Source organism: Lagopus leucura, unplaced genomic scaffold (assembly GCF_019238085.1).
Source record: "Lagopus leucura isolate 7727_CA_CO unplaced genomic scaffold, USGS_WTPT01 Super-Scaffold_100028, whole genome shotgun sequence".
In the NCBI taxonomy this organism is placed as follows: Eukaryota; Metazoa; Chordata; class Aves; order Galliformes; family Phasianidae; genus Lagopus; species Lagopus leucura.
The window spans coordinates 6,921,738-6,937,423 of NW_024962279.1; the positions used below are offsets into that span (position 1 = coordinate 6,921,738).

At 45.0% G+C, this 15,686-nt stretch overlaps 1 protein-coding gene across 1 annotated transcript in view; it reads left to right on the forward strand.

Annotated features, from left to right (window-relative positions):
* Positions 1-12,023, forward strand: part of ARL8B (ADP ribosylation factor like GTPase 8B) — a 13,403-nt gene extending 1,380 nt beyond the window's left edge. The window contains exons 2-7 of the mRNA XM_042880919.1: positions 7,627-7,707; positions 8,313-8,386; positions 8,791-8,884; positions 9,423-9,490; positions 9,707-9,777; positions 10,215-12,023. Coding sequence (XP_042736853.1) covers positions 7,627-7,707; positions 8,313-8,386; positions 8,791-8,884; positions 9,423-9,490; positions 9,707-9,777; positions 10,215-10,264 — 438 coding nt within the window. The 3' untranslated portion in view covers positions 10,265-12,023. The remainder of the gene's footprint in view (positions 1-7,626; positions 7,708-8,312; positions 8,387-8,790; positions 8,885-9,422; positions 9,491-9,706; positions 9,778-10,214) is intronic.
* Positions 12,024-15,686: the final 3,663 nt, after the last annotated feature.

Genomic DNA, 15,686 nt, shown 5'->3' on the forward strand with positions numbered 1-15,686 from the left:
CCCATGTAGGATGGTGATAGCCCATGTAGGATGGTGATAGCCCATGTCAAACTATTACTTTCATGTGTTTTGGAGCACATCCACTTTGAGGTTTTATTTGTGAAACTAGTGGAGGCACTACAGAGCATTTAAGCTGTCTAGATTCTCGATTGTCCCAGGTGGCAACATTACTAAAAGCAAAGCTGACAACTGTGCCCAGCTTGCTTTTCTGGAGATTGAAGCTTGCAAGGTTTCAACTGCTTATTAGGTTCACACCCAGAAATTTATCTGAGTAAGTGTCATTCAAACAGGCTTGCAAAACTAAGTGAAATAAGGAAGTCATTATGTGTAAGGCACAGCATCGTTAACTGTTTTACGTTTGGGAGTAGCAAGTCACATTTCTGAAGCTTTTAATTAGGAAATCTGGTGTCTCTTAAGCAAAACAGAGTGAGGGGACTTGCTCACGTCTTTATTATTGGTTTAAAGAATTAGTAGCATCAACTGTGGCTGTCAGCATGATATTGCCTCTTACAGAAAGAGTAGTTCAGTCCGTGGCATGAAGAGCTAACCTTGTGCTGCCTGGGCTTTAATTCAGAGTGTGTGTTAGTAGATGAGTGCTGGAGAAGAATACCTGCTCCCTGCAGACCAGTTAATGGTTTGGATGGAAGCAGCTGTTGTGTGCTGGGATTCCAGCACTGACTCAAACTGATTCAAACTGAACTGAAAGGAATGACACAGCAAGGTGTTAGCCTTGTAGACCAGCTTTAAGAGCTGCATTGCATGGCAGGATGTGGCTCAGGGTTGTGCTCTGCCTAACAGAAGAGTGTTACCAGTCTCTTGACAGCATGAGTTTAATCTAATGTAACTCCCTAATGTAATCTTGTGCCTTGCGTGGGTACCCAATCAGATCAGGCACATGTAACTAAAGGAAAACTCAAGCCCATTACCTAGGAGGCTTGATACTGCTCCTGGCTGCCACTGAAGAGGAAAGGCTGTGGAGAGCCAACAGTCCGGTTCTAGAATGTTCTTTCTAGGTTGGGAGCAGGATTTGACTGTATCTGTGCCTTCGGTGTGAACAAACACTCAGTTTATAATTTAGTTTGACTAGTGGGTTTAAAAACCATAGCAGAGAAATATAGTTGTAGCTAGATGCAGCTTCTGCTTTGCTAAGGCTCCCCATTAGTCACTGTCTCTAATTAGATATTTAGCATAAGTTTTCCATGTGCATGAGTAAACTTGCTCACAAGGGAGGATGTCATTTCCTCCCGGTTTTAATTTCCATAATGTGGATGGCCTGTGGCTCCTCTCAGTGAAACTGCGTGTCATCTCAGTAGCACCTCTTAAATTGTGAACTTCTTATCTGAGGGCCTGAGATAGCCATTGTTTTCTGGAGCCTGCAGAATCTTCTGTTTGCATCTCTGCAGCTAGTGCCTGTCAACAGGCTTTGATCGGAGCCATCAAAGCTGCAGGCCACAGCCGTGCTGCTATGGGGAGATGGGGCAGACAGCTGAGTTCCACTGCCATGTGATGCAACTGCAACATGACTCAAGCAAACCGGTGGCTTCCAGGCTGCGGGCAGGCAGTGCTGGGGAGTGGTGGGACGCCGTTCAGTTCCAGAATGTGCCTCATGGAAGAGCAGCATTCCCCATTGCACACTGAGCCTTGATCCAGGCATCGGGCGCTGCAGCTCTAAAACTTCATGGTCTGGTCGGTGGGGAGGACTGCAGTGGTGAGGAGGGACAGACTTACCCTAAACTTGGTCTGTTCTGTCTGCCCCGACCCCTTTTGTGGGATTGCTCTCAAAGTCTGAATTGATGTGGATGGTTTTTAATTTTGGAATATCTGACAAGCTTTCGAATGAGGCCTTGGTTTCTGGAAAGAGGCGACTTCAAATGAAACTCCTCTGAAGGAAACATTCCTTTAGGCAGCTGGGAGCTGGGATTTCCTTCAGTCCACATGACAAACTTTGGTATAAAGCTATGCTGGAGGACTATGGAAAGAGATTGTTCCAAGGGGCTTCACTGCTGCTTTAGTGCCTTGTGAAGCACCCGGGTGGATCCTGGGTGCATGTGGAGCTTTGTAGCACTTAAGTGAGAAGTGATGCCTCCTTTAGTGAAGGGTTTCTTGATTGCTCAAGTCTATTGAAATGGATTGCCTCACTTCATTAGGTAATAAAGCTAATACCAGGTGACTCATGCTCCAGTTAATGCTTTCTGTGAGGTCTTGCTTGCTGTACTCCAAGTGGTCTGAAATAGGTGACTGAAATCTCAGTGTTGGTCTTCTGTCCCAGTCTGGAGTTCCCGTATCACACTCTAAGCAGCACAAGGACCTCAAGTGGTAACACTTGGGGAAGACAGCATGGTTGTCACGGAGGTGTGAAGTGTCTCAAGCTCTTATACAAGTGACTTCTAGCTAGCAATATGCCTCGTTAGCTTGTTTCACTTCTGTGTGGTTGTTACATGATAGCGCTCCATGTTCTTTAAAGTATGCCATTGAAGTCCCTGTTGGGGAAGGAAAAATGTGTGTTTGTGTAGACTTCAGCTGTTTTGCTTTCAGCAGCCGTTCACAGAAATGCTGTTGTGAAGCCGTTTCAGGGACTTAAGTCTCAAGGACTTCTAAACCAACAGTGATCACAACAAGTAGTTGAAATGCTGAAGTATTTTGAGAAGGAAATTGACTGCAGAAACTGGAGTGCTGATTTGCCCATATATGATGCACTTTCTTGGTAGAGGCTACGAATGTTGCATAGGATGATTGGGGTAGGGGTGGCTTTATGTAATGCTGAATTGACTGCAGACTGTGTGGGTGAGCTGTTGTAGCTGAAGTGGTGTCCAGTGCCATGCCAGAGGAGAAAAGAAGGGAATACAAGCTTTACTGCTACAGTTTGAGTTCTGCCTTAAATTGTTTCGTGATTAAAAGAATTTCTAGGGGAGATGCAGGAAACAGAACTCCAGTCTTAAGATCAATTACTTGCTCAAGTTGCTTAGGGATTTGTGCTGCTGTCTGATATGCACAACCTGCTGGAAGTTAGCAGTCTTCTTATTGTAGCTTGTGGCTGCAGAAAGATGGGTGCTGAGACAGTATCTTTTGTTTTGCTTTGGACTTGAGACAAACGGTGAGTTAGCAGCAGCTTGATTCACTGTTAACTTTGTATTTATGAGACAGACAAACACCTCTCCTCACCTAGCACGTTTTTTGTGGTGGTAGATGATGCGAGGTTAAATCCTTGTCAGAAGTGCTCTCATCTACCCTTCTGGATATGATCTGTAACGATAACTGGCACTTTGCCATCTCATTCTCAGGGGAAACCTTCAGTGGGAGCTGGCTGGCAAGGCTGCCTCTGGCCTGCTGCTGGGCTGAGCAAGCAGAGAGCAGGCTGATGGGAGAGCAGTGCGGCCTCAGAGGCAACCTGACAGAGTTGAGGATAAAAGCAGCCCTTGTGAACGCGGTTGTACTGACATACAGTTGTCAGTAGACCCTGCTACAGCAGGCACAAACAGGAACTGACCAGGGAAACAGCGTGGAAGGCTGAGGTGTGGTGCAAGGGCTGATGTGATGCTGACTATGGCTGGGCTGGCTGGTGCCCAGCAAAGTACTCAGGTGTCTGTTGCTTTCCTGTAATAATGAACTGTTAGGTGAAGTTCAGTGTAGTGCAGCCCTGAACCAGAGATGGTGTTAGCTCACTTGTAACAGATGGAACAGGCTTGGTTGTTGTGTAGAGAGAGCATTCATAAATGCTGTGGTTTGTGCAGCAGCTGGCGCTGACTGTATTGGACACAGGTGGGATGAATCAAAACTGGTTCATGCATGTAGGTGTCTGCCCTGCACTCCTAAATTACTTCCAGGCTGGAAGCAGTTTTGCTGCTTATCAGGTGGGCTGATACTTGGGCAGGGTTTCTGTTTCCCTGTGGTAAAACCTTACCTGCATCTTTCCCATGCCAGCTTGTTACAAGAACTGTCCCTTGGGTGGGCAAGGAACACATAAGGCTGGTTTGTTGCCTCTGGCTAGCTAAGAACTCCCTTCATTTTAGTACTTCAGGTCTAGTATTTGGTGTGATTTATTGCCTGATCTGCAATATACGGCCTGTTGGCTCAAGGTTGTAACTGGGGCAGTTCCACACTGAGCTTTACTGTAGTTAGTTGTGAGGCACCAACTGAAGGCATACTGCAGTACCTGGATGTGCCAAGAAGAAATACTAGAGAGCACCTGTGTGTAGCTCATCTCAGTCACTGCAGCAGTGGCTGTACTATCTTCTGTTGAACATCAATTCTCATCTTCAGCAACCTTCATGTAAGTTTTGTGGAACGTCAGCGCCTGACCTAAGGAATTGGGTGGCACTAAGTCTCTAATATATCATGCTTGGGTTCTTCAATAGCCCGGAATATGGCAAAGGGAACATCCCTGAAACCAGGAGACTCACATGCTAATCATGCAGGTTCTTTCTGCACAATGGCCTCTGAAATCTGGTCTGTTTAGTCTCCATCTTATCTCTCACATATGGACAAGACTTAGCTTTGTGACCTTCGCTCAGCAGCTTCCATTAATGCTGCCTGGTCTGTATGGCTGCAGAGCTGAGGGCCTCTTCATAATCGCTTCTGGGGCACGGGGCTGATCTGAGAGGCCTCAAAGAGATACGGTGTCTGCCTCTTGGAGTATTTGTGGGCGCTGAAAACAGATGCTACTGCTAGGTCTGCCAGCAGCTGCTCTGCTGTCCTTGAGTGCTTGAGCAATGCTTACTGCGTGTGACAACAGCTAAGCATGTTCAGACTGAGAATAGAAAATATTTCTGTTCTTCTCAAATTGTTTTAAAGCAAACGTCAGTTTTAGAAGGAGAAAACATTATATTGTGAAAATAAGTACTAGGGCTGAGTAATGTGCTTTGGGGAAAGCAGGCAGGGGAGAAGCCTGACTCAAACTGAGCTGTATACTAAGAACAGCACATTCTTCTTCTTGCCCTGTGACAGCTTTTTGCATGCAGGTAGAGCTGAGTGCCTTGGCTTTTTCTGTTTTAATTGTCTCTTGACCTGCCTTAAAAGACAAGGCAACTTCCTCCAGTCATGCTGGCTGAACTGCAGCACCTGCACTCATATGAATAAGGCATTTCAAGTTGAGATCAAAAGTTCACTGAAATACTCAGAACATGAAGATGGATGTGCCTCACAAAGCTGCGTTTTGTGCCCACCTCCTCAGAACCCGCAGCCTCCAATCTTCCTCCAGGGCAAGGACTTGCTTGTGTTTTGGAGATGGAGCAGTAAAAGCACCTGCTGCCCTTTCATCCCGCTTCTGACAGCTCAAAAAGTCACTCGAGCAGCGCTGGTTTGTCTCACCTACAGAGCAAGGTATAAAAAGCTGAAACACAAGTTGCTACGCCGCAGTCGCATGGCTCCAAGTGTGAACAAGTTGTTCTACCTGGGTGCACAGCACGGGTATGGAGTGCTTGGGAAGTAGCATGGGGTGCAGCAGCTCTTCTGAAGACTTTGTGAAAGCCTGTGATGGATCGTGGCAGCTGTTTCAACACGGCTGTAAGCGTGTGGGAAGGGAGGAGTTGCTTTAATGTGAAGGGATCTGTATTTTAAAGTGGCTGTGGGAGAGCATTAACTGCTGGTTGAACAGCTGTCTGCTGGAGGATCTGAGAGCATCTGAGTCGGAACTGCTAACAGCTTGTGGAGCTCTGGAGCAGCAGATAAATGGAGGTTCAGGGAGTGTTTGGAGATGGAGGTTAGGAGGTGTGGGTGTAGGTGTGAGTGCAGGGGCAGGAATGTGGTGGTTCTTGAGCAACCGTAGCAAGCTGACCCTTCAAAGGCAAGGCCAGCAGGCTTTGGGCTGAGCTGCTTCAAACAGGGAAGTGGTGCTTACCCACCTGCTGCTGAGCTGCACATCATCAGGATGGCTGCAGTGGGTGAGCTGGGCAGCGGGCTCTGGAGGCGGTGGTGGGAAGCTAATGAACAGGCATCCAGATTGTGTGCGTGCTTTATTAAACTTCACAGGAAAGCTGGGCTCTGAAGCAGTGCTGTGTGAGATTGCTATGCTCTTCTGTATAGCTTAAGCAGTTGAAACTTCTTTCTAATGGGAATGCAAAGCAGCTGTCTATGAGATTTAATCTGTTGGGGTTTGTTTTTTGACTGGTTCTTACAGTATCATTCCTTAGATTTAAGGTCTGGGTTAATTCAGATGCCTTTTAAGGCTGTTATCTGTGTAGCTGTACATCTGGGAAGCAGATCCTAAATGTGGAAAAATGACCTCCTATTCAGGAGGCTGCTTGCTAGCCTCACATTCAGGCCTGGATGTATTTGCCGTGCGGGTCAGCAGTGAGAGCAAAGTGCCATTTAGCTGAAAGAGTTAGGCAAATGAGCCAAAATGAGATGAGAAGTCAACTGAGAACATACGGATGGTGTTGTTTCTTAGGGTAATACTGGAGTCTGTGTATTGTGCAGAGCTTCTGGCTTTGATTTGCTGGTGGAAGATCACAGTTCTGGTGTGGAGGGGAACAAACAGCTGAAAGCATGGGTTTGTGAGTGACAAGTGAATGACAAGGCTTTGGTATTTACAGGCTGGCTGTCTTCTGGCAGCAGACGCTGAAAAGATGTGGTTTAAGCGTGTCCACGCAGACTTGGCTTCTTCCAGCTTGTGAGCAATTGGGTCCAAACTGTCGGGTGTAATGCTTGCTGCTTCACAGAAAGGGCTTTTCATTCACACTGGCTTCTCTGTGCAGTTTGGGTTGGGAGAAGCAGAGTTTCTACTGCTGTGGTATTGAGCCCTAATGAAGCAATTGGCTGCATTTGAGTTGACCTTTCTTTCCAAATCCGATGTGGCCGCCTGGTTCTATTAAGCATAACGGATGTAGTGAGATGCATAATGCCCACAGTGGCTGAGATTCACCTTCTGCCAGAGATCCAAGGCTGCATGGGAGAAATCTGTGCTGCTGATGATAAGGCCTGTTGTGGCCGCTGGGTTAGCTACCAGAGCTTGGCTTTTATCTGTAGCACAGCGTGAAAGTGTAACTGAGAGTGAAACATCTGCTGTTACAGAGCCTCTCTAATGTTACACTGTTTTGCAGCAGTTATCTCAGAGCTTAAGGTGATGCTAAGCTGGTAGCGTCGGGTTGTAATGCTTTGATTTACTCTTTGATTGCCTTTTCCACTGCTGAGCAAGGTGGGCACAGAGGTTTACAGGAAGCAGACCTGTCGGGTCCTTCCACCTGCTGTCTCTTAAGACTCTTCAGGTATCTGGTCCATGCTTGTGGCTTGAAGCCTTACCCCTAAGTGATTTATTACTCTGAATTCTGTAAGAGTAGCTTGCATCAGAGAGACATCTGAGTATTTTAGCTTCCAGGTGACCAGGAGATCCTGTAGTGCAGAAGCTGGCTCCTGTACCTGCCCTGGCTGTTTGTTCAACTGTGTCAAGAACTTCTCTCGAGTAACTTTGTTACCTTGGCTGCCTCGAGGCTTGAAGGATTATTTAAGTCCTTGTAAGAAGCTCTGTGACTGACCTCAAGCAAGCTTCAGCTGAAACGCATCGATGTAATACATGTGATTTCTTGGCTATGAAGCCTTCAGCTGGGAGGCACATAGTAAAATGCTGCATGTTTCTCTAGCTATGTAAACTAGTTGCCTAAGTGCTGGATTTAACTTTTCTTCTTTCTCCAGTCAGGTCAGTTCAGTGAAGATATGATTCCTACTGTGGGCTTCAACATGAGGAAAGTGACAAAGGGTAATGTAACAATAAAGGTATGTGAACATTGTTGACTCTCAAACTCATAAGAAGTTATCTTCAGATCTAGTTTAAAAATGCTTGCTCTGTTTTGTTCCCACTATTGGTACACATGTAGGAGACTGAAAAGGCCCAACTGAGTCTGTCCAATGGCTTAAGAATACACTTGTTTGTTAATAGGGTTTCTTACACGAGAAACTGACTTCCAGATGCATGGACTGCTTAAAGCAGTGCTGTAAAAGTGCTGTCTGGCTTTAACGTGAGTGAACTGTCACATGTTCAGGGCACAGATTTCCTATTCTTCTACTCCTCAGTATTGCTCAAGGCTGTAGTCAAAAGCAGGGTTTTAAATTGGCATATTTTCATGTATTCTACAGTATGTTTCCATGAAAACGTAGTATGTGGGTGTTCAGTGCATCTGGTACAAGATGCTCTGGTTTTTGTTGTGTGCTATTGGGGCTGTAAGCTTTGTGCAGCTGTATTTTCACTGCTCGTAGAGTATTTCTAAGTGAAAGGTCTTGTAGCTGGCACAAGAGAAGAAGAAAACAGTTTTGACTTCTTATATTGTCCGTTTAAATATAGCGCATGGCTGAACTTACCTTTTTTTTTCCTTTCACTTGAGATTTGGGATATAGGAGGGCAGCCCCGGTTCCGAAGCATGTGGGAGCGATACTGCAGGGGAGTTAATGCTATTGTGTAAGTGTCATCTTCCTTTGGCTCTACTTCACTGCAGATTTGCTCTTCTGCATCCAGCCTCACAGTGCACGCTTGGCTCGACAGCACTCGATTCTGACACTGTGCTTGAGCCACAGTGACTTCTTTGCCTTTGAGTTCGAGGCTCAAGCTGGGTTATTTTCTCATTGCTGTCTAATCCCACATGCTAACGTGATTTCCCATTTGACTTGGGTGGCAGTGTAGTCTAATGGGAAGGATCCCATTTACATGATCATGGGGAATTTCTTTAAAAAAGAACCAAATTCTTTGCTCAGGTGACCTAGCTCTGTTTAAAGCTTCACACGTGCTCAAAACTGACTGCATAGCACACAGCTGGTTCTGGAGTAGTTTGGTCTTGCTAAACTAACCTTCAATTCTCTTTAAAGCTATATGGTAGATGCTGCAGATCGTGAAAAAATAGAAGCCTCTCGGAATGAGCTGCACAATCTTCTAGATAAGCCACAGTTACAAGGAATCCCTGTAAGTAATTTGTCTCATATCACTGTTAAATGTCTTTGAAAATTGTACGTAATCCTAGTGCCACTGAAGATTATTTGAACTCTGAAGTATAGTGTGAGCATTCTAAGCAATATCTGATCCTAGTGTCTAAAATCCAGTTGTTGACCTCACCAAGTACTTCAGTGATCATTCTTGACTTGGTGCCACCCAAAAAATGTGGAGGAGTAGATTGTTCTGCCGTATGGAGCTGTGCTCTGCTAGGTCTGCTGTGGTAGATGCTAACCAGAGCTTTGTACAGACTCAGTCAGTTTGGGAGATCCCAGTTCACTGAGTTTGTTCTCACTTTTATCGGCTGATCTCATACTTGCTTTCTGTACAAGAGTATTTTTGGACACCTTCTTTCCCTGTAACTAGGTCAACCTTTCTTCTCAGCTTGGCTTACTGCTGAATCTCTTCCTCCATTGGATTTAATAGTCTGGTGTAGGCTGTTGCTTTCCTAAGATATGAACAAACAAAGCAATAGAAACAAAGCTGAAACTGTTTCTGCTTTGAATTTCAGGTTCTAGTACTTGGAAACAAGAGAGACCTTCCTAATGCTTTGGATGAGAAACAGCTAATTGAGAAGATGTAAGTCTAACCCTTCTGAGGAGATTAACTCATCAATGAATTTGTTTACGTGGGGATGTTAGGTGAAGAAGCTATTTATAAGTAGAAAACACAGTAGCAAGTAGATGAAACATCGTACAGAAACAAGTTATATGATGGAGTGGAAGCAGTTTAGATTTTCAATGCAGTGTGCTTGATGTAATGGAGCTGTGTGTTTTAACTTTGTCTCTTTTATAGGAACCTTGCTGCTATTCAGGACAGAGAAATCTGCTGCTACTCAATTTCTTGCAAAGAAAAAGATAATATAGGTAACTATTAACCTAGAACTGTATGCATTAAGAAGAGCTCTATGCCTTGTACTGTGGGGCTAAACTAATTTTGCTACCATCAGGTTAGGAGAAGGCAGTAAAGGCTGTCAGACTGTCTTTAATAATGATGTTTATCTGAATGTAATTATGTGAGCAAGACCAAGGTATCACTGGAAGTCTTTCTTAGAGGTGTGGTTGATTGAGGAACCTGCATCTGCAGCTCCTTCAAGTGTTGCTTGCAAGGCTCTGGGCTTTCACAGGACCTGAACACAAGCAGCAAGCTTTCAGGATATTATTCTGTTAATCTGTCTTGGACCACCCTCTAGGGAAGGGCTGCCTAGTCCTCTTGTGTACTTGGGGCTGTGGGCAGACCAAAGTGATGCTGGTTATGCAAATACAATTCAGCACTTGAATATGGAACTTTTCTCTCTCTTCAGATATCACTCTTCAGTGGCTTATTCAGCATTCAAAGTCTAGAAGAAGCTGAAGTCTTCCTGGAATCTCCAGTACCAGTTGGCCATAATCTCAATTGTCCACTTCCCTCCATAATGAGATATAACCCGAAAATCCTGTAACAAGAATCTGCCTTTTCACAGTTCATTTCTCATGTGCACTGCTGAAGACTTGTATTCCTATTATGTCACAAAACAACTAGAGTTGTCATGAAGTCAGCACAAATATTTATTTTACAACCATCTACGGTGGGAGGGTCGTGGGGGGGCTTTTTAAGAAAAAAATCTACCATGTTAACTATGATGGTACACTCTGTTCTGGTTTTTCAGGGCCAGGTTTTTATATGATTTTCAGCAAGTGTTTTATTTCTAGTGTTTAGTGGCTTGAAGATGCTGATGCTTGACAGCATTAAGATTCTGTAAGATGCCACATACAGTAGTTAGAAAACATTTAAACGTGAGTTGTGGGATAGTTTATCTCACAAATGCATGTGATGTGTGTATTTAGCAGAGAAATGGATACTGTTTGCAGAGGGGAGCACAAGACATAGCTCAGCATCACTGATCTACAGCTGAGATCTTATCCTATCACTTAAAAGAAAAAAACATGATGAATTAGGAGAGTCAACTGCTTAAACTCATTTTGTTGCTTCTGTTTAACATTTGTCTGGGGAATGGGAATGGACTGTTCTGTCAAGCTTTCGAAATTGGAGTATTCCAGCATGAGAACAAATCGCTTGGTTCAAACACATGATTCTATCTTTGGATTCTAGTGATCTCTATCTGAAACCAGAATACACATTCTGAGCGGCTGCATGACACTTAAATTACTGATGTTTTTGTATAGAGTCGGTTGTTGACCTTTAGCACAATATCTATGTAATTGTCTAGTGTCTCTCCTGCTCAATGAATAGCTGGGCACGGTTTCACCTGGTGCTATGAAACATCTCAGCTATTGTGACAACTCTAGAGCTGCCTGCTTTCTTGATGTAACCATGTGCAAAGTCTGTAAGTGGCAAGGTGAAATGTTCAACTGTGTCAAAGCACAAGAGAGCCAACGAATCGATCCTATTTCTTGACTAGCTTCTACAGTGTAGGGAAGTATATATAAACTAAAGATTGTAATGTTTTTGTAGCTTTACTTTCTCAATGACTTCAATATATTTAAAGGGACAGACTTGTGAAGACTGGTTTGTTCATACAGTAATGTCAGTGTAGCTTGCTAGTGTATACAAATACATGATACACCTGCTTGCATTGCCTCACACTGTGTGTGATTCTTCCTTACCTAAATGTGGAGTTTGCGTTACTTTGGTTGAAAACACTGCTTTGTCCATATCAGTAATGACAAATCAGTTTTAGTTTGGACTACCACGGCCTTACTGTTCGTACAGCTGTTGCACAGACACTACGTGCTGCCTGCACTCAGTCTGAACTTGGTTTAACTTCTTGTCCCCTTTCAGTTCTCTGACGTGTGATTTCGATTAATTCATCATCTGGTGCTGTAGAGGAGAGGGTCTATTAACTTGCTACTGTAGTCCCTAGTTCACCGTGAACTGCTACAGTTACTCTTATCTATCAAACTTGCTTGTGCCTAAAATATGGGAACTAAACTAGAATGTGTGAATCTTTGTGGGGGACCAGGTCACTGTTTAGTTAACTGGCCTATAGGTAAACTCGATGTGTTTGGTGTTTATCTACTTCACTGCTTTCAGTATTTATGGCATCCAAACACTACCAACTGTTAACCTGTGCATTACTCTCTGCATGTGAACAACTTATACAATTACTGAACTTTGTAAATACGTGGATTTTTTTATTTAGGTGGATGCATATGTTGGTTTACTGCTCTTCAGCTTTATTCAATAAACTTCTGTTTTGAGGGTTGTATTGACGCTTAACCGACTGACTGGAGTTGATGTGCTTAACTCATGGCATTGCGGGCTGTTTCTGATTAAAATTAAATGGGCAAAGAGATGCAGTGAATACCTGAGCTTCCTCATCTTCTGTGGTTGCACTACTGACGTGAAATGCTTACAGAAGTATCTTTCAGGCCCGAGGCTTTCTCAGCTTACATAAAAAGGCTTAACTAGAGTCAGTCTCAGCAGTCCTCAGTGCTTTTCGTGCCTGTGGAAAGGACTTATTAATCAGCTGAAGGGTCGTAAGCAGGTCAGCCTTCTGGAGTTGTGTTTTTAGAGATGAAAGTACTCATATCTAAAATCTTGTTTCTTGTCATCTAAACTAGTCGTGGCTTTTCTAGCACAGGGATCAGATCTAGCAGCGTCTGATCGTTTCTCACCAATTAAAGCATCGGGTTTTGTATCTCACTGAAAGGTGAGGCTTTCATTGACTGTGGTTTCCAACAGAACGCCTTTTTTCTTCAATATCTGAAGCTGTACCCCAGTACTGTTGTTCCCCAGCATCATTTCATTCATTTCTCTTAGGTGACCCATTAACCTGTAGGATGCTATGCCAGCAAATTACATGTCTCCTGTGTGCTCCGCCTCCGTGTAAGCCTTTACATTTCCTGAGCTGTAGTGAGCTGGCTCTTAGCTCTGAGTATTGGTCGTTTAGCATCTTTTGTAACTGGGTGTGCGGGGAGGGCACGGAACTGTTGAGTAAAAGATCAAAAGCATATTTCTTCAGTTGATGGGAGATCCCTGCACGCAGTGTTCACTACCTGAGGCTCCAGTCAAAGCGAGCATGCCTTGTTACAGTATTGCTGTTGTAACATTTGTCAACCTGGTCGGTCATTTAAATAAGCTGCAGTGTAAACTTGGCCCAGGGCCCATTGCTTGAGATGGCATTTAAATATCATAGTTGCTACTTGGCCACCTGTAAATGAACTATTCAGAAATGTTTGTTTTTTGTTACTTCACAAAATGACTCTGCTTGGGTTTTCACAGCTATTCTGCTGTTCTAGATGCTCTTGGTTACTTACAAGGCAGAAATTTGGCCCTTAAAGTGATGATGTGTATCCATTGCTGAGGATTGCACTTTCTGTTTACTGGAGGCTTGATGAACTTGTTGATCACCCTCGTTTTGGTATGGAATAGAAGTGCAGTAAGTCTTTCCAGAGAAGGGAGGCTGCTCTCTCTGCCTTCTTGGACTGAAACAACAACTTGTTCTTCTGGCATAGTTAAATCCAGGGCTAAGCACTTTCTGCTCTGAAAATGAGGAGCTGTCTGCTGAATTTGGTTGCAGTAGTTGTGTTACAGAAGTCTGGTGGGCCAATCTGAGTTCCCTGATGATTGCTTGACTCTGGCTCTGTAGCGAGCAACCTCTCTTCTGACGTATTTGCAGTAGGCCATTATTGTATGAAGAAAGGTGGGTCTTACCCCTGGTTCTGTCTGTCTTTTCACAGCTCTTAGTCGTGGATATGCACGCAAATCAGACATCGGTCGTACCTGTACGGCTGTGTGGTGCATCAGTCTTGTCCTGTGTCCTTGTTTGAAATAGCTGTCAACTAAAGAATGTCAGCTTTAAGCACTAAGTGATCCCCCTTACTGACCGTGGGGCAGCAGGCTCCTGAAGGGAGGAAATAGTTGTGCATGCACCCATAGCACTGGGCTGAGTTGAAGTGTTACAGCCCTGTTGGCTGCTCTGTGCTGTGTCCCACTGTAGAGCTGACACAGCCCTGGTGCAGCTGAGCGTCCCAGCAGTTGTACGGTGCACTTCTGCCAAAGCACTTGGCAATGGGAGAAATGCACAGGTGTGGGTGAAGCTGTTTTATGGCCCTATTTTCTTATTGGTTTGTTTTCTTTGTGCATTTTTGTGGAATCGGGTTGGAAATGCCATCCTCTTGAAGGTTAAGAAAAACTCTGACTCTGGTGGAAGAAAGGAGGCCAAACCTTAAGCAGCCTTTCTGGTTAAAATAATGAGCATCATGCAGGGGTCTGGAATGACTGAAGTATGGTTTAGCTGGATTATCAAGTGAACTTTTCTAACGTCCAATTGTGTATAGTTACTCTGGCTGTGCACTGGGTGTGCTGGCATGTCATGATTTGCTTAGTGTGTGCCTTGTGAATGTTAAACCACGGCTCTTGTTGGGCAGCGTGCCTCAGCTCTGCTCCCTGCTGGCTTGGTTTTGCACCGACCATACACTAGAGAGCTGTATGAATACTGAATGGGATGGAAGTCAGATTGTCTAAGGCACCTTGCTGAGGGCAATGTGCTGCCAGCTACACGAGCAGCAAAAAAAGGAATTCAGGAGTTTTGGTCCAAAATTATGCATTCAGAATGACGTGTGTCATGGAATCTCAGACTTCTGAAGGTTGTCTGTTGCTTTGGAACCACAGATGCTGAAAGTTTAAGTATGCCTTGGTGAAACATCAGGGATTTCTTCTACATGTTGCTTAAACAACAAACACAGGATGGCACTCAGAAGGGGTATGCACGTATTCCTAAGGGAGAAGTAGAAATGTGATGGCTTTGTTTCCATCTTAGAGGAAGGTTGGTAAGTAGACCTTTGTGCCAGGATTAGTGCCTTTTACTTATGACATTGCAGGCTTTATTCTGTTAAAGGCAACATCTATCATTGTGATCATTTTGAAGTGCTTCAATAAAAGCGTTGTTGAAAAAAAACATTCTTTTGCATATTCATCTGTGGCACGGCAGCTGCCAGTGTGGTTGTTAGAATTGTGTACTTCATTAAGTTGTAAACTAGCAAATTTCAGTTATTTGGATTACCTGGGAGAGGCTCCAGCTCGCAGCACTGGATTCACAGTTAGGAGAGAAGGTGCTATTGCTTCTCAGGTGACAAACCAACATCTTTATCCTGGACTGACCCCATTTTAAATGCTGTCATGAAGTAGTGGTCTGGAATATATACTTGAGGAAGGTTGAGGTTAATTTCTAAATGAGACTGGATTCTGGACTTCATGTTCTCAGTTTTGGGGGGGGGAAAGGAGCTGAATGTTGGTGCAGGGCTGGGTCAGTGCTGTGGGCTCAGAGCGGTGTCTGTGGCAACTGGAGGAGGCCAGCAATGGCTTCAGGGTGGGAGAGGGGCTGTGAGTGCTGGGTGTGGGTGAGCTCTGGGTTGAGTGCAGTGAGCTCTTGGCTTCCTTGGTGTTTCTTTGGACTGGCATTGGGTCAGTGCTGCAATGGGAGGCCCAGCCGTGCCTGCCCTGGGGCTTCTTGCTTAGCTGTAAACTTGCTGCAGCTTCTCTGCTCTGAGGAACCTTTCCTCATCGTTATGGCCAACAAGGAGATCCTCTTGGTCCGTACAGATCTCGGCGCCGCTGTGCGTAAGGCGGAAAACCACGGGGAAGGCACCATCCAGGGCCGCAGGACCCACCAGCCTCCCTGGCAGCCCAGAGCAGCCAGCAGGCTGAAGGGCGGCAAGGCCCCGGTGCTGCTCCGCGGCCGCCGCCAGGGGGCGCGCTGCAGAAGCGGCCACATTCCGAGGTTCCGCCCCGTGAGCCGCCGCGACGCGGCAGGAAGCGCCGCGCTCCGCCC